The sequence below is a fragment of the Botrytis fragariae genome (genome assembly GCF_013461495.1).
Source record: "Botrytis fragariae strain BVB16 chromosome Unknown tig00000050, whole genome shotgun sequence".
Lineage (NCBI taxonomy): Eukaryota > Fungi > Ascomycota > Leotiomycetes > Helotiales > Sclerotiniaceae > Botrytis > Botrytis fragariae.
Window position 1 is genome coordinate 1,809,848 of NW_023500992.1, and position 25,381 is coordinate 1,835,228.

At 41.2% G+C, this 25,381-nt stretch overlaps 12 protein-coding genes across 12 annotated transcripts; 4 read left to right on the forward strand and 8 right to left on the reverse strand.

Annotated features, from left to right (window-relative positions):
* Positions 1-731: 731 nt before the first annotated feature.
* On the reverse strand, positions 732-1,599 carry Bfra_004559 (putative gpi- c transferase subunit p protein; the record flags this gene model as incomplete). The annotated part of the gene is made up of 2 exons (XM_037334960.1): positions 732-1,350; positions 1,454-1,599. 2 exons carry the CDS (start codon positions 1,597-1,599, stop codon positions 732-734), a joined length of 765 nt encoding a protein of 254 aa, XP_037193494.1.
* Positions 1,600-2,703: 1,104 nt separating this feature from the next.
* On the forward strand, positions 2,704-3,506 carry Bfra_004560 (putative aspergillopepsin-2 heavy chain (secreted protein) protein; the record flags this gene model as incomplete). Its single annotated transcript, XM_037334961.1, has 2 exons — positions 2,704-3,117; positions 3,171-3,506. 2 exons carry the CDS (start codon positions 2,704-2,706, stop codon positions 3,504-3,506), a joined length of 750 nt encoding a protein of 249 aa, XP_037193495.1.
* Positions 3,507-3,892: 386 nt separating this feature from the next.
* On the reverse strand, positions 3,893-6,176 carry Bfra_004561 (putative hsp70 family chaperone protein; the record flags this gene model as incomplete). Its single annotated transcript, XM_037334962.1, has 8 exons — positions 3,893-4,191; positions 4,238-4,379; positions 4,433-4,568; positions 4,631-4,836; positions 4,883-4,985; positions 5,031-5,372; positions 5,448-6,057; positions 6,110-6,176. The coding sequence occupies 8 exons, from the start codon at positions 6,174-6,176 to the stop codon at positions 3,893-3,895; spliced, it is 1,905 nt and encodes a 634-aa protein (XP_037193496.1).
* Positions 6,177-7,357: 1,181 nt separating this feature from the next.
* Positions 7,358-8,583, forward strand: Bfra_004562 (uncharacterized protein; the record flags this gene model as incomplete). The annotated part of the gene is made up of 2 exons (XM_037334963.1): positions 7,358-7,958; positions 8,195-8,583. The coding sequence occupies 2 exons, from the start codon at positions 7,358-7,360 to the stop codon at positions 8,581-8,583; spliced, it is 990 nt and encodes a 329-aa protein (XP_037193497.1).
* Positions 8,584-9,108: 525 nt separating this feature from the next.
* On the forward strand, positions 9,109-9,976 carry Bfra_004563 (uncharacterized protein; the record flags this gene model as incomplete). The annotated part of the gene is made up of 2 exons (XM_037334964.1): positions 9,109-9,153; positions 9,260-9,976. 2 exons carry the CDS (start codon positions 9,109-9,111, stop codon positions 9,974-9,976), a joined length of 762 nt encoding a protein of 253 aa, XP_037193498.1.
* Positions 9,977-10,364: 388 nt separating this feature from the next.
* Positions 10,365-10,885, reverse strand: Bfra_004564 (uncharacterized protein; the record flags this gene model as incomplete). The annotated part of the gene is given in 2 exon segments (XM_037334965.1): positions 10,365-10,597; positions 10,609-10,885. The coding sequence occupies 2 exon segments, from the start codon at positions 10,883-10,885 to the stop codon at positions 10,365-10,367; spliced, it is 510 nt and encodes a 169-aa protein (XP_037193499.1).
* Positions 10,886-10,897: 12 nt separating this feature from the next.
* Bfra_004565 (uncharacterized protein) lies at positions 10,898-11,505 on the reverse strand (the record flags this gene model as incomplete). The annotated part of the gene is given in 4 exon segments (XM_037334966.1): positions 10,898-11,123; positions 11,180-11,282; positions 11,324-11,433; positions 11,453-11,505. 4 exon segments carry the CDS (start codon positions 11,503-11,505, stop codon positions 10,898-10,900), a joined length of 492 nt encoding a protein of 163 aa, XP_037193500.1.
* Positions 11,506-11,517: 12 nt separating this feature from the next.
* Positions 11,518-11,991, reverse strand: Bfra_004566 (uncharacterized protein; the record flags this gene model as incomplete). The annotated part of the gene is made up of 2 exons (XM_037334967.1): positions 11,518-11,630; positions 11,709-11,991. The coding sequence occupies 2 exons, from the start codon at positions 11,989-11,991 to the stop codon at positions 11,518-11,520; spliced, it is 396 nt and encodes a 131-aa protein (XP_037193501.1).
* Positions 11,992-14,569: 2,578 nt separating this feature from the next.
* On the forward strand, positions 14,570-16,307 carry Bfra_004567 (uncharacterized protein; the record flags this gene model as incomplete). Its single annotated transcript, XM_037334968.1, has 3 exons — positions 14,570-14,615; positions 14,677-15,490; positions 15,545-16,307. 3 exons carry the CDS (start codon positions 14,570-14,572, stop codon positions 16,305-16,307), a joined length of 1,623 nt encoding a protein of 540 aa, XP_037193502.1.
* Positions 16,308-17,312: 1,005 nt separating this feature from the next.
* Bfra_004568 (uncharacterized protein) lies at positions 17,313-17,949 on the reverse strand (the record flags this gene model as incomplete). Its single annotated transcript, XM_037334969.1, has 3 exons — positions 17,313-17,546; positions 17,594-17,609; positions 17,672-17,949. 3 exons carry the CDS (start codon positions 17,947-17,949, stop codon positions 17,313-17,315), a joined length of 528 nt encoding a protein of 175 aa, XP_037193503.1.
* A 277-nt stretch (positions 17,950-18,226) lies between these two features.
* On the reverse strand, positions 18,227-19,063 carry Bfra_004569 (uncharacterized protein; the record flags this gene model as incomplete). Its single annotated transcript, XM_037334970.1, has 3 exons — positions 18,227-18,341; positions 18,414-18,692; positions 18,747-19,063. 3 exons carry the CDS (start codon positions 19,061-19,063, stop codon positions 18,227-18,229), a joined length of 711 nt encoding a protein of 236 aa, XP_037193504.1.
* A 570-nt stretch (positions 19,064-19,633) lies between these two features.
* On the reverse strand, positions 19,634-24,595 carry Bfra_004570 (putative abc multidrug protein; the record flags this gene model as incomplete). The annotated part of the gene is made up of 8 exons (XM_037334971.1): positions 19,634-20,022; positions 20,077-20,822; positions 20,873-22,320; positions 22,374-23,079; positions 23,145-23,335; positions 23,390-23,757; positions 23,808-24,133; positions 24,192-24,595. The coding sequence occupies 8 exons, from the start codon at positions 24,593-24,595 to the stop codon at positions 19,634-19,636; spliced, it is 4,578 nt and encodes a 1,525-aa protein (XP_037193505.1).
* Between the last annotated feature and the right edge of the window lie 786 nt (positions 24,596-25,381).

A 25,381-nucleotide genomic window follows, 5' to 3' on the forward strand; every position in this document is an offset into this window, starting at 1 on the left:
ATTTGTTTGGCATTCTCTTTGCATCTCACCAATCAACATATCTTGTCACACAGTTAGGGGTTGTTTTCGTGTGGCAGAAGGGCATACTCCAGCCGAATTGTACTTTCATGATCTGGGAGTAGAAAGTAGGGATCGATAAATTTGGAGGAAATATTCCAATCCTAGGTGGAAAACAGCATGTGTTAAGATGAGATGAAAGATGAGATAATGTTTTTGTAGTTTAGATGATACTTTTATTTTTCTTGATTTGGCAGAAAGTGAGTCTGCTGATAACTTTTTGATTGGCCTTTTAGCATTATTGATGGGAGATGATTTGATGATGGAAGGGAGGAAAAGGAATGGTGGATATGTTGTTTTGATGGGTGGATGCCTGGGCGAGTGCGAGCTGATTCGATAATTTGCTCAACTCGTTTATGGAAGTGGAAGGCATAGGGGTATACGGGTTATGTTATAGGAAAGTATAGAGTGGAGGCCAATCTTGTACAAACAACGGAATGAAGATACCTATTTTCTTGGAATCATATAAGAATTTTTACCGTGTCATGTATGAGTAACCCATGTAATAGGATCGAAGTAATGACAGAGGGTGGATGCTCTGATCCAATAATTTGGATCGAACTTGTGCACGGCATCTTGCAAAATTGTGCTCATTAGATATCATTATACTTAAGCATTAAAAATGCAACAAATATGGGTATAGATTGCTTTTCGCCCGCCCTTTATTCTTAAGCTCAATAATAATCATCATCGTCCATCTCAAGATCCTCCCTCCCATCTCCATATAGAATTTCACATACACCACCCAATGGTACATCCATAACAGCATCCGTACCTCGACTCCAAACTTTCTTCCATGCCCTCACATCCGCCTCTTTCCCTCCCCCAGTATAGCCCGTACCCCTTTCCTTCTCCTTACCTCTCCTCCTATCTTTCTCCCTAGCATTCTCCTCCTGACTGGCATGACTCGCTCCCGCCATTCCCCTCCCATCAACTAAACACACATTCGCAGCCCCATCTATAATCGTCTCCACATTACTCATACCTAGTGTAAGGTATCCGGTATTATAACTCGCGAGCGCGACATAGATATATACGAGAAGCATAACAATCCAACTCGGTAACGCGAGAGACCACCAACGATTGGGATAGTAGTAGATTCCTAGAGCGTGTAGGAAGGGAGATGGGAGGTAGGACCAGAGGAGATAGAGCAGGAAGGTTAGAGAGGAGAAAAGGTAGAGTACGAAACCGTAGTATTCGTAGGTTGGAACCTTGGGGGAGGCACGCGGGACGGGGGGTTCGAGTTCATCGGCGGAGGAATCGGGAGTGGTGGGGCGAGAGGGTCGGAGGAGACTGGTTAGTGAGGGGGAGGGGGGAGAGGTGTAGGAGGTCGGTTGTAGAAGGGGGGTGCGAAGAAATTGTGTTGGAGAGGGGTGGTGAGGGGGATTCGGAGGACGAGGATGAGCTGGGTCGAGAATGTGGTCGGGGCGTTAGGGGTTGAGAGGGGTTCGGATGCGTAGGATTTGGTTGGTAGTGTGATTGGAATAGGTAGTCGTCAGGGTCGGGTGGTGGAGGTGAGGAGGATGTTGACGAGGATGTCATTTTGCTCTGCGATTTAAGATGAGATTCTTTCGGTGAGCCTCAAGAATCGTGGGCTTAAAGGTCTGTAAGTTTTGGAAGTAATTTCGTCGTTATTTTATTTAATTGTCGGATAAAACCAGGTGGGTTTGTTTATGAGCTCGAAATTATTGGTTCACAGTAGGGGATTCGTGATGGTCATCGAAAATCATGCAATTGTCATGCAGTATCACGTTTAACGTGCAGTTAAAAGATCCCATGCGTATCATTCAATGTTGTTGCTGAATACTTGGTGTGTTGTGTACATATTTTGATGATCACAATCTATCATGCAAGTCGATGATATTGTATCTACAGCCTCGTAAAGTTAACTTTGACAAGGCTGAAATCTCATTTCATTCGTTTGTTACGTAGGACCTAGTAACTCTAATTCGTTCTAGACCAATCGAAACGTAGCCCCTTGCATCCTCCAAATTAGGTAAGCGGAAGTGATTTCATTTCCAGTCAACACGCTGACGAAAGTAACTCACCATGACATTCACAAGACGTCCTGACATTCACACAGTCACCTCGCGCGAACTATATTGCCAGCTCTAAGTGCTCTTGGCAATATGTCCAGCTTGCGGAATAGATGAGCAACAGTTCTCCAGATTTTAGAGTTTGATTCTCATATGGTGTGCACCATAAGATCTGAGACAGAGTGTCATCCATGATATGATGGGTCCACTGATTTCACTGATTTTACTGAAAGCCGTTTGCTAAATGGTAATCGGCAGTTGAATCTCCTCGAAGATAATCTATCTGAAACTGAAACGAAATTCTACCAGTCTTCCACAATTTTCTTTGCAATATGGAAATTAGAGATTTCGTACTGCTCTTTGAGTATGTACCGTACTTCTTGAAATTACAGATTAGACAATTAAATGATAATATGATGGTTGGGAAAGGTGTCTCGTCTTATATAACTTAAGCTCAGCCAGGTTGCTTTGAAGTCTATCATTCATCTGACAAGTTTGCAAGTTATATTCATTCGTTCTGTTCTTTAATTCTCTCAAAAGCAAGCTGCTTCAAATCTTTACTTGTTTTTATCTGTTTTTGTCCTTGAAAATATCACAGCCATCTATCAACATGAGGTACTCAATCGCCGTCGCAGCTCTTCTTGCAAGCTCGGCTGTTGCAGCACCAACAACGAAGCTCAATGCCAAGCAAAGACTTGCTCAGCGAAACAAGAACGCTGCTCGTTCTGAATACTATAATGAGAGCTGGTCTGGTGCTGTTCTTACTGGTGCTGTCTATACTGGTGTTTCTGCTTCTTTCTCGATACCCAAGCCACAGGTTGGTACTACAGGAGAGGCCTCAGCATCAGACTTCACGGCTTCTACCTGGGTTGGCATTGATGGATACAATTGTAACAACCTCTGGCAAGCAGGTGTCGACGCCACAATTGAGAAATCGACGGGTGAAATTTCATACTATGCTTGGTATGAATGGTACCCCGCCGCAACTCAAGTCATTGAGTTGGGTACTCTCACAGCTGAAGATGTAAGTTTCCTAGTCTTATTGCCGTAATGCAGGAGACAAACTAACAGCTCCAGGTTATCTCCGTAAATATCACCACTAGCAGCTTGAACCAAGGAACCGTTTTTATGGAAAATAAATCTACAGGCAAATCATACACCAAGACCGTTTCCTCGGCGAATACCTTGTGTGGTATTAGTGCTGAATGGATCATGGAGGATTTGAGCGTTGATTCTAGCACTATCGGTCTCGCAAACTATGGGAGCGTTGTTTTCTCCGATGCAGTCGCTACTACTGCTTCCAAAACGGTCACACCATCTGGCGCGGTGATTTTGGACATTGAGACTAGCTCGAATATCGTCCTAACGAAGTCTAGTGTCACCGATAAATCGATCACCATTGCTTATGTTTAGACTAAAGGGGCAAGGATGTAGTTTTGTATATAATTGGCAGGGGCAGCGTGATTGAGACGCTTAGAATCATTATGTATATAGCTTTGAATATGATTCAGTACATACATAGGAGGAATCATCGAGCGTCCTTTTTTGTTGAAGCTTTGTTGTCGGACCCCTATAATTTTGATGGTTTCGATTTTTTTTTTGATGCTGTCTGCTTAGTTGACATCCATCTGAAGGAAGTCAATAAAAGCTTCAGCCACAATTGTGCTTGGCTGTGGCTTCCACTTTGCGACATTTTCCCCAAATAGAGAGACAACATTTAAATAGTAACAACGCACTATTAATAAGTTATTCTATATACGTTGGAATTCAAGACTATAATAGTTACACAACAAATCCCCCTACAACTGCACACGACTTTCCCATCCATCCACCGGTCTATCAATTGAGGGTGGACGCAATGAAGCTCCAGCGGGATCCCAATCTATTGATAGCGGCTCATGACTTCTGTTATATTTCATCCCTTTGAACCATAGTTCAAACCTTAAATCTGCTGGTGCAATTATTACTCGCACGGTAAACGTGGCGAGATAGTATTTCTTCCGTTGCCAGAGCTTTCGATTTTTCGGTTCAAATTCTTCCTCATCGACTTCCTTCAAATCCGAGTGCACTGTGCACAGTTTTGAGACATTGGCTGCAGCTGTTCGTTAATTTTCTATATTTGTACTGGTGGGAATGGAACTCACAGTGTCTGAAACTCGTGGGTAGATTGTTACGATCTTCGTGGGAAATTACAATTGTTGTATCCCATGTTCGATTATTGTCTCCTGGAATAATCTTCCTCGTGAAGAGTCGGTCTCGAGCAGAATCAGTCTCGATAGTGTCATCCTTGATAATTGTAAGAATTGGGAGCTGGTTTGTGGAAGATTCATTCACTATACCTTTTTTATGATCCAATCAATTTGCATCGTCGCCCATTTCTGTTTCTTGTTGTAAGGATCGGTTATGATGGTTTCTCCTACATGAATCGCGGGGTTGTATTCCTGACGACATAAGACACCGTAACTCGCCCTTGCTCTGTGTTTCTCATTGTGTTAGTATTGCCGTCATACGAAAAGCGAAATGTTTGAGATACGAACACTCTAGTTTTCAGAGTCGCCGATCCAACTTTTATTTTTTGTCTTCTATCTATCACCAATCCCTTTACCACTGAAAGTCGCGGCTCTTGAGATTTCAAAATTCTTATACGATGTGCTATTTGGCGAGGATTTCGATAGAAATATTCTTCAATCTTGGTCTTTACATATTGTGAACCTCCAAGACCGCCACTCAAGACAAGATATTTCTATAAAATTAGCCAAGATCTCGTTTTCTATTTCGGATTAACTTACCACATCATCATGGCTTCTATGCGTTTGCATCCAATGCAGTTGTTTGTCGATGTTACGTATTATACCAGAAATTTGCACGTCGAACAGAGATTGTATCTCGAATCTATGTTCTGTTAGCATCAATCGCCTTATATGTCAACTCACGCACCTTGAAAATTGCATTCTACCCTTCTCAATCCGAAGTCCCAGGTGAGTTAGATCTTTGTCGATCCCAAGTCCCAATTTATCGAGTCGTAGTATATATACAGTATGATTACCTGAAGTCGTTCCGAAATTATGTTTAATAGACTGAAAGGACGAACCTCTAGCTAGTTTATGTGCTAGATTTTCTGGAAGTTCTATGTCGGGATACTTGTCCAATCGATTCTGTACAAGGATTTGGAATGCTCGATCAATCATTGTCGATCCGATACCAACACCCTTAACTTCTGCCACCTGCTTCAATGCTGGTCTTTGAGGATTTGGATCCGCTACTTCGACAAGACCAAGGCTGAGAGAGGCAATTAACGACTATGGCTTGATACACTCACCGTGCATCATTGTTTGAATTCAGGCTAATACTTACTCGGTCGTTCCTCCACCTGCATCACAAATGAGAACGATATCTCCTTTTTCAAGCTCAATTTCAGAATTTGTCACAAAATAAACAGCTGCAGCTTCAGCTTCGGTCAATTCCAATTTCGCCGAATGCTTATCCGGATTTTGAGATGTGAAGCCTGCCGCATCAATCGCTTCTTTGAATCTATTAACCGTGTCCAAAGCATCCCAAGTGGTGGGGAGACTAAAAACAAATTCGATTCTCTTCTCTTTCCAACTCCCAGTAATAGCTTCAATGCATAGTTTCACGTGCATGTAAATCTGGTGTAGATAATCCGTCACGAGATATTTTGCTTCGCCAACAGTTTCGGGCATATCTCTTACACCCCCCTTCCGAGCTAAATCCAAACTATGTTGATCTAAGTAGATCTTGAAATGCTCATGGACTTTCGTAAATTCGTGATATTCATCATCGGGATCACATGAGAATCCCCAAACGGTTTCTTGTCTACCATTTGAATCGCGTGAATATGCAAGCGTTGTTGGAACTTTTGTTTCCACTGAATCTGGAGGTAACCCGGGCCATTCTTGAATACTTTTGGTAGGATTTGTATTGCTCAAGTTTGACCATACGACTCCTAGAAGTGATGTTTAGCTTTTCGTGTATATTCGGTGTGTTGCTAGACTTACCAGTGTATGTCTGTCCAAAATCAATCCCTACAATGATGTCCGGAGCGTTATTATCGAAGGGGGCCATCGCGACTGAAGTGGTCTCTTTTCCTTGCGCGTGCAAATTTCCCCGGGAGGAATTGAAAAGGATCGAAAATAAGGACTTTTTGATCAAGAAGAGATTGATTGATTATGAAAAAGGTGTAATTGCCTCGAGGATCCTCATTAATTTCATAGCATAATCATCTTGGATGATTTGACATTTTCAATACTCCTTGTCCAAAAAATGATCATCAACCAGGTCACTTGTAATCTATTCAACAGTATCGTTTTACATCCAGCCCCCAGATTTACATTCTTATTTGGGGGATCAGCCAATAACTGATCTTTCAGCCGCAACCTTGTCAGCCTATTAATTTTGTTGTTTCTATCCCTGCTTGATTCTATCATTCAAAACTGTTATATCTATGTATGTTCATGCAACCACAAAGTAAGTAAATGTGGAGGCTAAAGAACCAGACTTCGCGTGGAGAAATAGATCCTAAATCACACACCAAAATGGATTTTCAAATATACATTCGAACATCTAAACTTATTTGGAGTATGAGATGTATTTGAATATCTAATCTGCTCCATAATATCAAAATGATTTGATCTTTAAATTGGAATTGGAGCGTTGAAAGCGTTTGATTGTGGGATTTATTAGAATATTGACCCTAAGGTTTCCTTGGTGTGGAACTTATTTTGTCCGTGCCAGGGCAAGACTTTTGCAAAACACCTGTCAGACTGACCTTATCTATATGCTTCTTAGCGATTCAAATATCAGTTAGTATCCTAAGATAAATCTGCAAAAATTGGCAACATTGTGACCGGATGAAGGGAAAAGTTCTAGGAATAACAAGGATCATACACTAGTTTTGGACCCCAGAATAATTAAGCCAATGCTTATTGAAGAATTGCCCGTGAATGGAGAAGGATTGCGGTATAGATTAATTCAATGTCCATGCAATGTAACGCAAATTAGATAGCTTACACGAACTTTGTGGAGTCTCCTCTCTAAATAGGAAACTCACCGATTAATCTTGGTACTTAATCCGTCCCATGTCCAAAACAATGAATGAGGCGGCGCTGCGCTCTAAGGCTGAGAGCCTCATGAATCTCACACGGTGCCATTCCCCCAGAATTTGTTCTTTGTTTTCTTGTTGATTTAGGTATTGATATCAGCATCTGATTTTGTTGAGCATTTTCAAACGTTCAAGAAATTCAATCATGTCAAATTTAAATATCTCCTCTTCCAATCCTTCTGGTACTAGTCTTGTATCAGGAACCTCTGCCACTGCAAATACTACTACAGAAGCCACTACTTCAGCAACCTCTTCATCGTGGACCTCGACAGGCTTCTCGAACTACACTGGACCTGCAAATTCAACCGCAATTGGCCACCATGGTTCTTCAGTTTCTGGAGGAGCCATTGCTGGTATCGCAATAGCTACTTTCATTGTTGGTGCACTTCTCAGTTCCATTGGCCTTTGGTTTTACTTTAGGAGAAAACGAGCATCGAAAAACCCCTGGAGGTCTGAGAATGGATACAGCAAAGGAAATGATATTACAAATCATGGTGCTGCAATACCCAAAGATCCCGAGACACAAATGCAAAGCTATGTGATTGCTGAACGAGCAGATGATAGTCAATTGCGGCACCAAATGCAAAATCTTGAAGAATTGATCTACCAGCACGTCGAAAATCACTATATTACAGGACAATATACTGGAACCTCTTACGATTTCACGGCAACGTTGAAGAAATGTGGATATTCGGAACGAACTGAGCCTACTATCTCTACGCTTGGATCACTACTTGGCAATTCTAGTGAGCGACAGACAGCAATCAAAAGTCTTATCGCATGGGTCATTTTTAGGGGGTACAGCTAAACAGTAGTTCTGAGTATTCATTGTTGCCCGATGAGATCACAAGTTTTTATTGTTCAGCTTTGAAGGACAATAAGCAATTGAATAAACAAAATGGTATGGATTATCTATTTATCAACGTTCTCTTTCATAGAATTTCTTGTCTCTCCTATAGAGTGATTGCTAAATTCTGTTTAGCAGCATACAATAACGCACTATCCCGAGTGCGAGAACTATCCACACATCATATATCTTCATCAAAATCTCCCGAAGACGCTTCCAAAGACCCGTCAATAGCAAAAGTTGTCAATCTTCTCAACTCCATACTCCAGCCTTTCATAAGTCCCAGTAGCAAAAGCTCACAATTCGAGAATCTCGCATCGATCATTTATCAAGGGAGAGAACTTGGACTACAGTTGTTAGCACAACCAGGAAATTGGATATTTGGTTGGAAAGCAACTGCAGGGGGGGTGGAATCAAATACCAGAAATCAGATTGTTGTGTTCCCTAGTTTAGAGGAGGTCATTAATAAAGACGGAAAAGAACGTCGGAGGGTTGTTTGTGAGCAGGAGAGGGAAATTATTTAAGGAGGGGTCATTAGAGGTACTCATACGTGGTGAATTTCTATGAAATAGTGTATTGTTAGCTAGAAAAGAAGCTTGAGGTTCTAATATCCCCTCGGGCAACTAGTAAAATCACGTAGAAGATGGGTAATGATATAGCCTTAATATTAATTGATAATCAAGATTCCACGAGTGCTCCATCATATAGAGGATTAGATGCTAGTCAAAAATCGAGAATACGAATAGTTTGAATTTTTAGCCAGAGTACTACAGAATTCTGAGACCCACAAAAGTAATGCATTCTCAGGAATCAAACTAGCTACTTAGCCGCGGAGCTGCAGAAGGCTTTCTGAGGCTGAGTAGCATTGTGTGTGGCAGAGGCTTATACGCTACCTAGATCACGCACATGCATCTTATCACTTCTCCTCATTTTCCCCATCTTCTCCATCATTCAATGTTATTCCTGTAGACTGAATAAAACTCAAGAAGCTGTCGACAGCTATCTTCCACCTTTAATAGTTATTCCAATCATTCTCCTGTTGGCTGATCATGCCGGACCCTATTACTGTTGGCGCTGTAGCTAGTGTAGCTGGGGTAAGCATGTCTTTCTTGAAATTCCCAGTGCACACACAATGATGCGCCCCTCCTCTATCACAAAGTTATCGAATCCCTTCCAGAAATTCTAATTCGCCCATTTAAGGCTCTAACTCGCTCAATCGCCCTCGCTATATTCGTCAAAGATATCAAAAACGCTCCAGCAGACGTAAAGACTTGTTTTTCTCTCACCGAACGGGTTTCTACTGACCTAGATCATCTTATTGTTCTCCGTTCCCTACACTCTAAATATCTTTCCCGACGCCCATTTGCCTCCAAAAGATTAGACGGCATCATCAAAGACGCAGGACAAAGTATCACTGACATATGCGGACTATTGGAAGGATGTAGAAAAGAGGTTTATCCAGATAAACATATCCCGATCAAGAATAAGCTACAATGGGTACTAGGTGATGGTGCGGCATTTGAGAGGAGAAGAGGAAACTTGCAACAACAGCATATTGCACTTTTGGCGGAAATAGGGTGGTTAAGAGGACTTGAAGTCGGGGAAGAGACAGAGAATTTGGAGTTTGAAAATGTGGATCTATTGAGCGCAGGAAGGAGGGAGAGGAAGAGCAGCTCAGTTTCTCAGACTAGAAATCGATACGAGGGTATTGACTTGAAACGGCCAAGTAAAAGCGTGGAAGTGAAAGTGGAAGTTGAGGAACTAGATTTTGGTGGGGATATAGAGCCAGATTCTCCCGTAACGAAGGAATACGTAGCTAGGAATCCTGAGACTATTTCTAGCGAAGGTCGTCGAGAGGTCAGCAGACATGAGGAATCGGATGATGAGGATCCAGAATTGGCTTTTATAGAGATTTGAGAAGACAAGAAGAAGAACGACATAAGAGAATGGCCGGGAGGAAGAAGTTGAGAAATCCATGATAGCAAAGTATGCATTTTATTGATTCATAAGGAAAGCATTCTTACAAAAAGTTTATTTGAGATTCTTGGAAAAAATTTATGAATGGAGAAGGTACTACTTGATACAACGTGATTAGTGGGTTGTCTAAGAAAGCATGAAAAGGAAGACAAGCTCTCCATAATCTCCCTCAAAATTTAAAACCTCAAACGAACTGGTTCAAGCTGCAAATGCTTGCAGATGCTCCTAAACAACTACAGTTAGGTAGTGTCTGTTTTCTTGATGTACTCGTTATTTCAATGACAATTTACACCCTGCTGACTGTACCAATTCAACACCAAATAGTTGGTTATTGGACCGTCAAATCGATCATACCATCCAAACTACCCCCATCGCTATCATACTCTGTACGACACATCGTATTTCCATGTGTATCGCTTTTGAACAAATCTCTCCAGGTCTGCTTGATTTCAGAAAATTGAGCCTCTAGATCATATAATAAATCTTTGAATGCATCTATAAACAAGTCGGATCTCTCAAGCTCAAAGGCTCTTTCTCTTCTTCGAAGCATCATTCCTCTGGCTGATCCATACGAAAACTCTTTAATTTTCTTCTGTCAATTCGAAATGCAATTTCAGTAATCGCGTCCTGATCACGTCTGAGGGCTACGGCACATTTCTCGAGTAAGATCACCAGTCTAGCAGCCTCGAATGTTCGAAAGAACCCTCTTGGTGGCTCTGGATCAAGAGCCCGGCCGCTGCCTTTCTCCTTTTCTATGGAGGCTACCAACACACGCGAAGCATCAACAATGCGATTGTACTGTGGCTGAAGATGCTCCACAATCTCCGCTCTGACAGAGTTGAATTTCATATTATCAAAACTCTACGAGGCTTCCGCTGCTCTCATTAACGCCTTCTCAAGAAAGCTTCTACGATAAATCATACAGGGGTTCAAGTGAAAGCTCTCGTCTCGCCCGCGAACCGGCGAATTTCCACTATGAGTTATTGCTTGAATTTCTTCTCCCATATTTTTCATCTCTAGCTTCAATGGAGCAAAATTCTCGAAAGATAGCACAAAATCGATGAAATTTCTGTGCATTTCAGATAGTCTAATTATGTTAGTTATTGTCGCTGTAAAAAACACCCTTCAAATATTACAACTGACCTTTCGGCCAGTCTATCCTCAACTAAGCGCTTCAGCTTCATATATGACTTCTTGTCTAAAAGGTTCGACTTCCGGGATATGCGAGCAATAGTTCGCTGTTGCCCTGAACAAAGCTTCGATTATGTCGTGGTGGTGGAAATTTACTCATGATCAGTGCCGCCTCCCTGACAGTTAAGTCTCCCACGTTTCGAAGGATCGTCAAAGGTAGAAAATTTTGCCATGGCTCCATAAGTTCCTCGCCTGATCCATACTGGCTATGTTCCTGAGTATGACCTCAAGATCTCTAATAGGATGCCGAACACAAGGTCGCAGAAGTATTGAAACATTTTTATTTCCCCCTACTCCGGTCTTGGTCTCTTGCCATCCGTGTACGAGTTAATGACTATTATCCACCCTCGAACCTTTTGAAACGCTGGTTGTGTTGTTTCTTTGATTTCTTTGCAATCCATGCCTGCTTAGCGGTATGAAAAACCATACCTCAACAAAGGGGTAAATCTATGTCTCCTCTCACTCTGAAGGCGGCCCGTACTTATCAAGTGTCTATTACAGCACAGGAAAAACGTTTGAGAATACAAGATCTCGCATCCGTCCTCGTAGTTCTGTCGACAGACTCTGAGAATTGCAGGATGCAAATAGTATTTGATACCATGGTTATCTTGAGGCCGGACATGGTAGTGTCCCAGAATAGATTCAAATTCTTCTAGAATAGGATTGATGAGCAGGTTTTTGATTATCTTGAATCGAACTTCTAGCAGCAGTGTATTGAGTGATGGGGGTGGATTGGCTTGATCGAGTACGGGTTCGATTTCCATTCTGGCAGATGCTCAAGAATTAGATTGGTCAGAAGTAGTCAGATATTCTAGGAGTCTTTCGTGACTATTGATTGAATTATTAGAAAAGCGGAACGAACAAAGGGAGCACAGCATGCTTCTCTATTGCTCTTTCCTCAGTTACTATTACCCCACCTTCGTGACTTGTGTTAAGTTGGACCGCAGAATTGTGCCCTTAACAAAATCGCGGGCCTGCAGAATGGTTGTTATGTTGTTTGTTGCTGTCGGTAGTCAACTTGGTTGATAAATGTAAACTGTTTTAGTTTGTTATGGCTGTAATCGTTCTTGATCATTATTAATCATGGGAAGCTAGTACTTATATAAGGAAGCGCTAGCGTCTCTCTAGTTAATACAGTACCCTCTCATGATCCCAAAATTATGTAATATGTTCTTGTGTTATCTTGTGGAAAACGCCCAGGGAAATATTAAGAAACTGTAAAATATGTAAGAAGAAGAGAGGTATAAGGGTCTCTAACAAAAATCACCAAGCAAGATAACATGAACCTCTGATAGTAGATTTCATGATTAGTAGATTTTCCTGCTCAAGGCCGATTAAAAGGCGTGATTACTCAAACATCAGGATAATAGGCAAAATCAAGAACTAATAATATTTTTATGTTGTTCGTTTCCAAAAGATGAATCTATGATAGCCAATACAATTGGAAAGTATAATGAGATCAACATGATGAATAATAAGAGAGCTGAATCTTACATAAAAAAAAACTCTAATCCCTCATGAAACACTTCTCCGATGAGCTTTTTCACCGATATAATTAATTAGTCACAATTGCTGGGTTCGCAATAAATATTGTCTTTAAACTGTGACATTTGGAGCATCTCTATAACATAAAACCGGTGGAAACAGTTCTCCAGGCTCACTATTTGTGGTTTTAAGAGATCCATTCGCGTGCAATTTATTTTATCAAGATATAGATATCAAAGGCGTCTTACTATCGACTTATTAGTGACAGTCAAGTTTCTACCTTTCTAATACCATCTCTTATCATTGTCTCACAGTGACATGTAATGTAAGCTTTCATACTTATTAAAAATAATATTAGAGAATATTAATCAGATTCTCCAGATTTCTCGGTTAACACCTTTATAGTGAATATATAGTTCTTTTCTAACACTTGGAAATGAATGTTTTATAGATAGTCTTTTGAATTGAGTGCTTGTTTATACATGGACATAATAACTAGTGATTGGAATAGTATACGGTGTATTCTGTATGCGCCCTACTATAATAAGGCGTATTACATTTCTACTATATATCTTAATATATATTATTAATTATTACATTACTAGTATTATTAACATTACTATTTAATATTATATATTAATAATAGGATATAGAAATACGGGAATTCAATAGATTTGATAAATACTAATGAAAGTGGTTTCAATGTTACCTATTTGGGAAGAATTTATTGAATATTTCTGAATTCCTATGGGAATGTGGCTGAAACCCTTAGGAATTCATTGAATTCAAGTTATTCAATATATTGCTAGTATTCTCTAATATATCCTATACATATTTCAGTGGATAATTCAGCTATTTATATATACTAGCGTGATATATGAGGCTTCAATATCAGTCACCATAATACTAACTTACACTACTCCAATCACTGATGATGACTGATTGAGCGTCTGAGCATCTGAGCATCTAAGCAGTTGAGTGATTGAGTAATTGACTAGATCTTTACCGGGAGCCCATCTAGATTTGACTGTACGTATCATGATGGGCATAAACCATCTTCCAATCTTTCTCGTTCGCCTAGATATTAGACGATGGGACATCATCTGCGTTTTAAACGGCAAGATAATGTATCACGCGATGCTTGTATACCATTCAAGAATACCATAATGTGGACTTAATTCACCGTCATCTATTAGTCACTATGCATGTCTCACTACGGTTCTTGCACCGTTTCCAGTGACGTTGATTTGATCTTACGGTTCGTATAACTAGTCTTCGTCCATATCCATGTATGGTTTCTTGACAGAGAACTACGGTTAAAATCATCTCTGTTGAAGATTATGAGGACTGTACTGAATTCACTTCGGTTTAGTTGATGGAACCGAATCATTGCGCTGGAATTTGTCACTAGGATATTATCTACGGTCATTACCTGGTGATAAGTCATGAGCGATGATGTAATCAACTTCTTTAGTGCCTAGATGGAATAGTCAACTGAATTGCTAGCCTTCCAAATTTACTACGGTCACTGCTGCTGTCGTACTAAATACTTGGGATGTGACCATACGAGTTGGCACGGTTTGAGAAAACATTTGGAGTCGTTACGGTTCTGATGAGGATTACCAACTCAGTACAGTGTCTGGCAACTTTTGCGAACATGGCATCCAACACAATTGATATATAAGTCTCTTACTCCACTGAGCTCTCCCTCCCATTCTCATTCGCAGGAAAAACATCCAAAGCAACTTCTTCTCATTCTCAATCAGAGAATAAACATCCAAATTCAACTTCAAAGATACTCAAACAGAGACAAATACACTTTCCATTCAGATATCTCAAGAATTCTGAACTGTCAAAATGTTCTCTTCAGACGACTCAGATATTGATATGATCGACATCAATGGTAAGATATCAGATTCTTCACAATAGCCCCCAAGGTTTACAATATGCTAACTGTGTTTTAGACAATCAAACAAAATATCAACAGGGCTCACGCTGCATTTCCCGAAGAAAGCCAAAGGCTATGACCAAATCCAAGAAATCTGCGCTCGACAAGCTCCCACTCGAAGTTAGACGCATGATCTACAAGGAGCTTTTGGTAAACCCGGTTCTAGGAACCATGAAGGCCATCGAAGCAGACACAGAGTTTGGAGTCGAAGCCACTTATGGACTCACACCGGCCATATTACGCACATGCCGCAGCATTTACGAAGAAGCTTCGGAGGTCTTGTACGACCAAACATTTATTATCAAGTGCGATTACAACTATCGCGGTGGAAGCTTGGGGCAAAGACCTGTTATGTCATGCCCTTGTCCTATATTGAGATATAGATACAAGCTCACACCTCCACTTACTCGACTTGAGATTCCTGTCAAGTCTTCGGCAATGACCCAAGCCCGTTCCTGGAAAGTTCTCATCGATTCGTCTGTCGATGATATCGATTACCACCAACAGTTCTACGAATTCTGTAGAGCAGTCTGCGACGCTCGTCCAAAGAAGATCGAGATCGTCATGTTGAAGACAGGAACCGGTCCACCTAATGCAGCTCAAGTGGGGCGGTTGGGAATATGCCGTACGTGGAATCCATGGGAAACACTAGCACCACTCACCATGTTACGAAATGTCGGTAAATTGACCATCAGAAATGAGTACCCACCGTTTCTCCACGAAATCGACGGCTTCAATCCAGATGCAGTTGTCTGGAATTCAAATGAGCCTGGGAAATTATTGACGCGTATGCTGCAAAATTTGGTACAAAGCGATAGACCTGTTGAAAGGTAAGAATCCTAGATCCTTCTAATGCGAAAATTATATACTAACCAGGTAAATAGAATATTCCAGATGCGAGAAAAGCTTGTCATTCTCGCGGAGAGCTTCGAGCGATATCTTCCATTCAAGATGGACATGAATTTCCGCGCTCCATTGACTATGCGGGGCAATCTTCGTTCTCATCCAGAGGACATACATGAGCTTATTCAGTTCGGTTACAAGAGATACACGGAGTATGATGTTCCAAATCCACATCGTAACAAAGACGGCAACAACGACTTAGAAGAATCTCTGTTCGGAGCCAGAAACGCCGATCTGACCGTGCAAAATTCGAATTTCAAGCAGCATAGAGAAGAAGTTGTTAAGCAATTGCGACTACAGTACAAGAGATTGGTAGATGCTTCTAATAAGCTGAAGTCTTTCAAATCTGAACGAGACCAATTTTGGGGGAGAAAAGACGCCGCATTTGCTCACTGGCTACTATTAATCGAAAAATATGCCGCAGAATTTGAGCGCAAGAAGAACCCTGACACAGCAGCAGAGTTCCGCAGACAGAAGCGCAGATTCGACAACCTCCGCGCAACATGGCCGAGAGAAGTTATGCTCGCTAAGCTGGATCGTATGATGGAGGATCGGGATTTCGGTGAATTCGAAACTGTTGCCTTGAAAGTTGAGGAAGACATGGACAAGCAAGTCGCGGGAATGACAGCTGCATGGAGAGATCTGTTCAAGGCAGACGTTTACAAGGAGAGATTCTGTCAATACAAATTCGATGTTGCAGCCTTGAGAAGAAAGAGAGTTGTTCGAGATCTGGATGAGGAATAGAAAGCGGCTGCGATGAAAGGGAATGACCATATTTTACATCACTTCTCTCATGGTTTGATTAGCGTGGAGAGAATAAATTGCGAAATTATGCGATTGGTTGATCAAGTCAACGGCATAGTTTCAAGACATAAATTGTCTATCTTAGTTAGATCCTAGAAATTCATATGCCATCAGAGTAGATCATACCTCACTAAATAAACCTAGATACCAGGTGACTGTTGGAATGTGATTCCTAAATATTTGAATGCTTTAGACACATGTATACACGAATTTAATATTGGCACTTAGCAAACGATAGGTTTTGAGACTTTAATCTCCCATGGATATATCTCCAAAGTAGGAATAGGAGCTATGGAAGATATGTCAATCATAGCGCTTCCGGGTGGAGGGGTCCCATGGAGCCACAAAAAAAGCAAATATCAATCCCAAAGTTTAAGTTAAAAGCGTACGGGATGGGATATGTTTGACAGCTTTATGTGTTCTCACTAACACTCCTAGGCTACCCAACTGAAAGCTCAGACAGTATAAACTGCTATATTTCAAGGGGCTCACGGAGGCGATGGACTACAGTAGATATTGGTTGAAGCATATGCGTTGATATCTGAAGCTCTAAATCCATACAAAAGAAACCCCAAATTTGTGCTTTCTAACGGGACATCTAAAAAGGAAGCTGCGGAGTACTCAAATAATTCAAGGTCAAGAATCGGCAGTAGCCTATCGAACCTTTGGAAGCATATGGTCTTTTCTATTTTGATAATTGAATGAATTTGTTGTATTCACTTCGCAGCTAACTCATTCCCTCCAGAAACTATCATTATCTGACTTCTTTCTCGATAGATATTTTCAGCATTCATGGTGTCAATTCAACTTATTCTTAATCAATCCTTCAAGCTCAACGCAACTGCCAAATGTATTGTCTGATATTTTGATATTTATAGAAATCGTGATCTGAAGATTTAGCAATGTATTTCAGGCCTAGATGTTTCAGAGATTCATTGCTTTTCGTCATTTCCTATCAGATAACCTCTTCCAAGGCTTCATTTCCTTCTCCTCAGAGCTAATCAGAGTCCGCATACCATTATGAGACTGTATATCAGCTTCTTGTAGCAGAACTTTGTCGAATGCCTTGACTTCTGACCCAAGAGCTCCATGAATACGTTCTCCTTCAACCAGCGTGTGCGGAGTATGTCTGGGCCAGCCTGTTCTGATATCTTTCTCAGATTTCTGATTATTGTCCTCCTAGCGGCTCTCAGTATTTCTCGTCATCGTCGATTCAAGTTGTTCACGTCTTCGTCTGCAGACCTAATAAAGTTTAGCATCTGTTGAATGGCATTTGGGTGCCGGGTATATGCACAAGCACTCACCTCATCACTTCCTCCCACAAGTGCGGGATCTTTGAAGCCGAAGTTCTGTATATGAACATTCTCTTCAGGGCTGTGTCTTTCAAATCCTCCGTCATCTTCAACATCTTCGTCATACAGATTATTCCAGGGTCGGGGTACATAGTGTCTCTATTTTCGACGCTGTGCCAAATAGCTTGGCATTTGTTTCTGAGGAAGAAACTCTGGATGGTGCTCAGAAGGTCTAATCTGTCTCTGGTGCTGGAAAGGATACTTTCGAGACTTGGGTTGGCGTTTGACATCTTCCTTGTATGATCGGTGCTATGGTGAATTCTGACGAGGAGGATATTCAGAACCTCTCTTCCATCTTTGCAATTTTGCCGAATCTTTCATCATAAACTCAGGCTGATTATTCTCACCTTCTATATCAGAACACTCCCACCCTATTTGACTTTGCATGGAATATGAAGATAATTTGGTTTTATTCGAAGGTCCTCCCTGGTATTGGACTGGTGAATCAGATAATCGTGTACGAGTCATAGGATAAGTCGGAACGTCCTCTCCTTCAAGTCTATCTTTTTATGTTCCTCCTCTACTATCTTCTTGACTTTGCATCGGGGATTCGTCGTCAGAAGTCATCTGAAGGGATCTGAGATTATTTGGCTCGTCAGGTGATTGTCCATCATCATCAATCCTGTCTACAGGTCAACGGAATGCATTCACCAAGGCCCTCTTTTTCATTTTTAGGATTGAATCGTTCTCGGACACAGGTACACGTTCAGTCCTCCGAGCTGAATATCGAGCGATAGTTTCCAGACCATGTTCAGGATGCTCACTAACATATACATCCCATGAATTCATGATAGTTTCGAAGTCTAATGCAGATATTCCTAAGGCCACAGATGGTTCTGTTTCATTTTCTTCGGCACAATTCTTGATATTCTTGGTGAATTCAGAATGTTTTGGTAGATCCGTAGGGACTTCTGGTGGCTGTAAATTTTGAGTTTTCAGAAATTCTCTCACTCGGCCATTGCTTCGTCTGAGACTTGAATAAGGTATTCAATAGTGTCTGGCTAGTAACATCAAATAATGTAATAACTTCAGTCCAGAATTTCCTTTGAAAACGGGACTTTTCAACATCTTTATGAATCTTTGGCAGGCGGTTTCTGCCCAAACAGGAACATTATTGGTTCCGCGTTCAGATACAAAAGATGCTGTTGTACTTGGAGGGATATGATCTGTGACATAAATTCCATACAGTTCCTTTCCGTTCCTCCAAAGTCGGATTTCATACAGAGATGTTTCGGCAAGAGCTCTTTTATCCTCATCAGACCAAATAATCGGCACTAGTTTTGGAACAGGTATTTGAATTTCTTCATTATCAGAGTAGTCTATATGATGTCTCGGTCGGCACATATTGTCTTATAGCCAGGATTTGAAAAGGTTCATGCTTTGATGTTCGTGGTGTTCCGCTCAGAATTTGTGGTTATCTCCAAATCTCGCATGGTCTTCGCGCAACAATTGATGGTCACATGATAGCTATACTAGCTCAAGCATCGGCTCACTTTCATGTCACTTAGCAGTTCTCTTTTGACATCATTCCTATACGTGGTTATATTACACGGATGTGTAATTTATGGTTTGGCACTTGTATACCGATTGGGAATTGGATGCTTCGGGGCAGCGTATGTCACCCCCACCGATCTCATATTCATTTTTGAAACCCACGGGATATACGACTATTGTGGATACTTCAAATCAGGTATATACCATTAGTCTAATTAAGAATGTACAAAAGATTGCAATAGCAATAGCAACGAAAAGAAAAGAAAGCCTAAGCCATCTGGGGGCACGCCCCCTTCTAATAAACAACAAGCCATCCCTAAATAATTACAAATCAACCCTCCGCTCCATGTCTCAGTAACTTATGACCCTTAGCTTGCGGAGCCTCCATCTAATTTCCCGTCGTCTTCGTGTTATCACTCTTTAATTCTTCTTAAAAAGTGCACCCAAAGCCCCCAACTTTTCCTTGAAGCTCTTTCCACTACTCTTTCTAACTCTAATCAAATAGTATAACAAAACCGCCATGAAAATATTAAAAAAAATGTATGAGAAAACGATACCATAGTCTCTCCATCGAGTAGTATAGCTAATCGCTACCGATGAGAGGAATTGATCTGCATTGGATGAGGAACAGTATTGACAATCTGCTGTAGCTTCGGGGTTATAGATGGAGCCTCCAGCTGCTGTGGCATATGATTGGAGGTAGCTACCACAAGTATCGCCAGCGGGTGGTTGCATGACTGCGAGTTCATTATCGGAACAGATTACTTGACGACCGGAGAGGCCAGTAGATGCGATAGCTGAAACGAGATCTGAATATGTGTTAACATTTATATTGATTAATAAGGACAGGATGAAAAACTTACAAGTTAAAGGCGAAACACGATACATAAAGATCCAGAATCCAGGAAGAGCTTGTGGGGGTTGAAAGACTCCATTAAAGGTAAGGGTAAGTGAGAACATCAATGTTGCGATATTACCAGCAGTTTCAGCATCCGGAAGAGCGGAAATAAGCATATGTGCGAATGTGCTAGCAAAGACGAAGAATTGGATAAGAAGGAGGAGAATAAGTCCTTGACGATCTGATGATGGCATACCACTGTTGGTATAGATTGGATAAAAGTAGGACGCAAATACCATGATACCAAGGAGAATTTGATATGGAATTTCGACAACGATATTAGCGATGATGAAAGCTTTCCAGCTGTATGCTTTTGATGGTCTTTCTCGAACCTCATAAAGATCTCTTTGTAGAATGAATCTAGGCATGATTTGTTGTACGAGGGTGGTAAAGATAGTTGTTATCATGAAGATGGAGAAGATAACATCTTGAAGACCTTGTTGAGATGCATCGGCGTGGAAGAATGAAAATCCAATAAAGAGAGCAGATGCCACACCAAGAAGAATTTTGGAGTATATATAGCTCGGGGTACGCCAGTATTGTTGAAAGACACGCTTCGTAACCTCAAGAAGTTGAATAGCGAATGGCATGGCGAATTCGCCGTGGGAATTACTATCATCTTGAGATGACTGATGGCCCATTTCTTGTTGAATGCGTGAGATTTCTCTTTGAATACCTTTGGCTTCATCACTTTCTTTCCATACTTGATGCCTACATTGAATTAGTCTCAATCATATCAGGGAAATGAGGTTCGAGCTTACCAATCTTGAGTAGATTTTCCTTGTGCACCAGCGCCAACCATTGTCAGCATATATTCTGCTGGGTTCTCATCCTCACCACATTTGGCAGCACCATGAGATTCAAAATATTTGAGTAAAGTCTCCGAGTTATGACCGATGTCTCCAAAATAGACAGTTCTTCCACCTTTTGCTAAAAATAACAATCGGTCGAATTCTTGAAATAGAATAGCACTAGGTTGATGTATAGTAGCCAAGACCGCCTGACCATTATCGGCCAACTTTCTCAAAAACGAAACAATTGCCCATGAAGATTGCGAATCAAGACCAGAAGTAGGTTCATCCAAGAAGAGTAAGAGTGCAGGTTTGGCAGCCAATTCGACACCAATAGTCAATAACTTTCGTTGTTCCACATTCAACCCCTCGCCTGGAACACCAACCACTGCTTCCGAGAACTCCTCCATGTTTAACATCTTGATAACATCTTCCACGAAATCATACTTTTCTTTCTTGGAAACAGATTTTGGTTGACGTAGCATAGCGGAAAATCGAAGGGCTTCTCTAACAGTTGTAGTTTCAAGATGTAAATCTTGTTGTTGAACGTATCCGGTCTTTCGTTGAAAGGATGCGTCGAGGGGTTTGCCGCTAACCAACATATCACCTGTGATTACACCCATAGAGACTCTTTGGGCAAGAACATCAAGTAAAGTTGTTTTTCCTGCACCAGAAACACCCATCAAGGCAGTCAGAGTACCAGGCTTGACCCATCCAGACACGTTATCAAGAAGTCTGCGAGGTTCATTCTTGATCTTAATGTCGTAACAAACATCTTTCCATGTGAATACGTCCGTTTGGGGGGGCAATGCTTGAACTTCTTCTCCTTGTTTGTCTGAGTTGCCTTCCTTGACAGCAGAACCATTTCCGACATGTGCTTCTTCGTCGTTCTTTGCAGCTTTCTCGGCGGCCAATAAGTTCGTTGGGACATGTCCACGACGGAAGACTAAGACTTCGGCTTTACTGTCTGTGGATGCATTGAACTCTGTTGCAAGGAGGTAAAAAGCTAAAAAGAAAATCATGAACACAAACAAAAATCCCAAATTACGCCAGATGTGGGAGTAAGAGTATTGAAATTGTGCTTGCAAATAATCATCACCACTGACAGTATTCGAGCCAACAACAGAGCCTGCAACAGCGCAAATAAAGTTGGAGCCAGTTTGAACATAGCCGGGACCTGTTGGTACTAAGGTCGAACAAACAAACTCTTTTCCGTGTAGTTCATTGACGAATAAAGCTTCAAATACATATGAAACTGGATTGATCCATGAAATCCATTTGAACCAAGGATGCATAAGTGGTCTAGGAATGACGAAACCGGTATAAATGACAATCGCAAGTGTGGTCACACCAGCTATGGCTAATGCTTGGGATATAGTTTTCGTTGCTGCTGCAATACTGCGGTATATTTGACTCATCTAAAGTGTTCGTTAGTGTTGTGAAACTACTACCATGTGAAAGGAATACTTACCGTGAGAATTGCAACAAAATTAAAGAGGAAAAAGACAAAGAATGCACCTGCTTCCCTTTTCAGACCAGAGAGAAAGTATAAAATAACGTTGAAACCCGTGGCGATAGCGAATTTTACCGGTATATCAACGACAACACCAGCCAAAGCTTCAGTGAAAGGATGATAAAATGCGTAAGATGCTTGTTTCTCTACGATCGGTCGTTGAGAGTAGAGAGTGTTAATTTCCGAAATGGCGATGAGGGCATTGAGCAATACCGCGAAGAAAAGTACACCTCCTTTTTGAAAAAAGCTTGCTGTATTATCCGGGGTGTCGTAAAAGATAGATCCGATGATCAAAGCCATAACAATCTGTCCTACAATTGTGGTAACGGTTGATGTTTTGTCGTTCCATAAGCGTTGAACTGCTCGCTTTGCACAAAGTTTTGTCTGCATGATAACGCTGACTGTATATGGTGACTCTGGCCGTAAATGGTTTGCTTGCATACCCTTTCGACTTGCTTTGAATTGTTCCAATGTTTTGCCGCCCATAGGAAATTCCTCTTCGTGTGATTTGATTTCGCTCATCACTCTTTGAAAGATCTTCGAATCTTTGAAGTATTTCTCAAATTCTTCGGGAGTTCTAGGAACCTTTTTCTCATAGCCGGGTCTTACTTTTCGTTCCGTGGGGTTTGTGATCGAAGTCAAAAAGTCACCAGTGGTTTGACGGCTATATTCAGTCAGTTTTGCTCGAATAATTGCATGTAATCATGGCAATATGTTGTGTGCACTTACTTTGGGCACTCCCAACCCATATCCACGAAATACTGCTTCGCTTGGTCACAAGGACCATAATAGATCTGACGACCTTCATAAAGCACAATAGCTTTATCAAATTGATCATAAATCTGTTGACTAGCTTGATAAATGGCAACTAAATGACACGAGCCAGACAGATTGGCAGTCATTCGCAATGATTTTGTAAACTATTTCTTGAATCAGTGATGTGCTAGTGATCGCTACGGTGAAAGTTTACTTACCTCCAGAGCAGTTGCAGCATCCAAACCACGTGTAGCATTGTCCCATGAAGCAATTGGTGAACCAGCCAAGGCCATCTCAGCAATACTAACACGTTTCCTCTCACCTCCAGATACACCTCGTACAAAATCATTACCGACTTTGGTGTTGTACGTATGAGATAATCCATAAATAGCCATAACGACCTTAGTCATATGCTTTGCCCAAGCTGAACGAGTTGTTCCCTCAACAAGTCTTTGTTGAGGCGTTCGTACACTCGCAGCGAATTCCAAAGTCTCTCCAACAGTCAAATGAGGGAAATGCTTATCAACTTCTTGATTGTATACAATTTCACCTCGAAATTGTTTGAGCATTTGCTTCTGTGTGATACCTAGGGGTGTTAGCATTATCATGGTCAATGGGTGTATGAATATAACCAACCATTATAGTGAACTTCCGATTGTGATTTCATGTCCAATCCGTAAAGTTCCCCCATTAAAGATTTAAGAAACGTGGAACAACCGGAACCGGGTCTTCCGAGAACAATCAACATCTCTCCTGATTTCAAAACACCATTGAAATCATTGAGGATAGTCTTCTCCGGACCTTTTCCGACAAATTCTCTGAATCGTAAAGGCGCCATCAACAGAGAGGCGACATTCTTTTGCACATTGATTGCTGATCCGGAACCACACACTTTTAGATTCTTGAACACAATTCCAGCACGTCTTTGAATGACTTCATTCTCATCAGTCAGCCTCATCATCCTATATAGTATACAGTTAGTCCGTATCCAAATAATTATTTGATCATGCCAAAACTTACATTTTAGCCCATTTATATGCGTCAAAATCTGGAGAGTTGGGGTCCAACGTTGAATCCCCCAACTTAACCCCATACAGGGTATCTTTTTTCTCCAATTCATGTGCTCCAGCTGTAGCATTAGTAAAAGTTCTTCCTAGTTGAGAACCCCCGAAACCTGAAGCTATTTTCTCTAATTGTTCTCGGTCTCCTGCCCTTATTGATTCGAATTGTCTTTCTCGAGCAGTTTCGTTGGTTAGAACAGGCTCCAATGTGCTATCTGGATCTAGAGAGTCATCGCTGCTTGATGATGTCGCTCTTTCGACATCATTGTGGTGATACGACATGTATTGAGATTGAGGATCGAGAACATTATCTGATCTTTCGGGGAAATAATCATGAAGCTCATGATCCGAAGCGGAAGCCATAATTAATTGACACACTCGTACTGTGTGGTTCAAGCTCAATTGTCGAATGTGGATGTGGGGTATAGCTAATGTCGTCACTGATGATTACTGATAAGGATAGAATTATGGGATATTGATGAAAGTATTGACGATGGGTACAAAAGTTAAGACAAAGAGAAACCGTGAGCTAAATGTTCCTTTAGGCTTCCTAAATTATGACGAAGAGGTAAGAATAAGAATGCAGTTGAAATTAAGCCAGGTCAGATTCTTTTTTTCAATCGACATGAGGAGGGAGTTATATCTCTTGTATAAATAAATAAAGTCCTGCCAATTCAAAAGTCGACCATTCAACTCCCGTCAAATGAGTAAGTGGCTTACTCAATTGGTCCTAACATGACGGGGAACACACAAAGGGACTCACAGATTGTGTGATACCGGATCATAATTGATGTCCAATGTCCGCTCACTAATGAAAGTTTTATACATTCTCGACATTATATCATATAGAATGTCGACCCGAGCAAGATACGAGATACGAGATACCGGTACCTAGGTACCCAGATACTAGTATGGATACTCTAAAGTAGTGGGGGTGCTTCGCCCACATAATGGACATTCGGATAATGAAGAGCAAGTGTTGTCGATCTTTCTAGGTAATTCCTGTCAGAAATTCTTGACAGGAGATCGGAAGGACATGTGAACATGCGAATGAGTGTGATGATAGTGATAACAACTAGAAGATATGAAATCCAGGAATCGTGCAAACTTGACGACAGTATAGAAACTTTGGAGGGTAAAAAAGGGTCT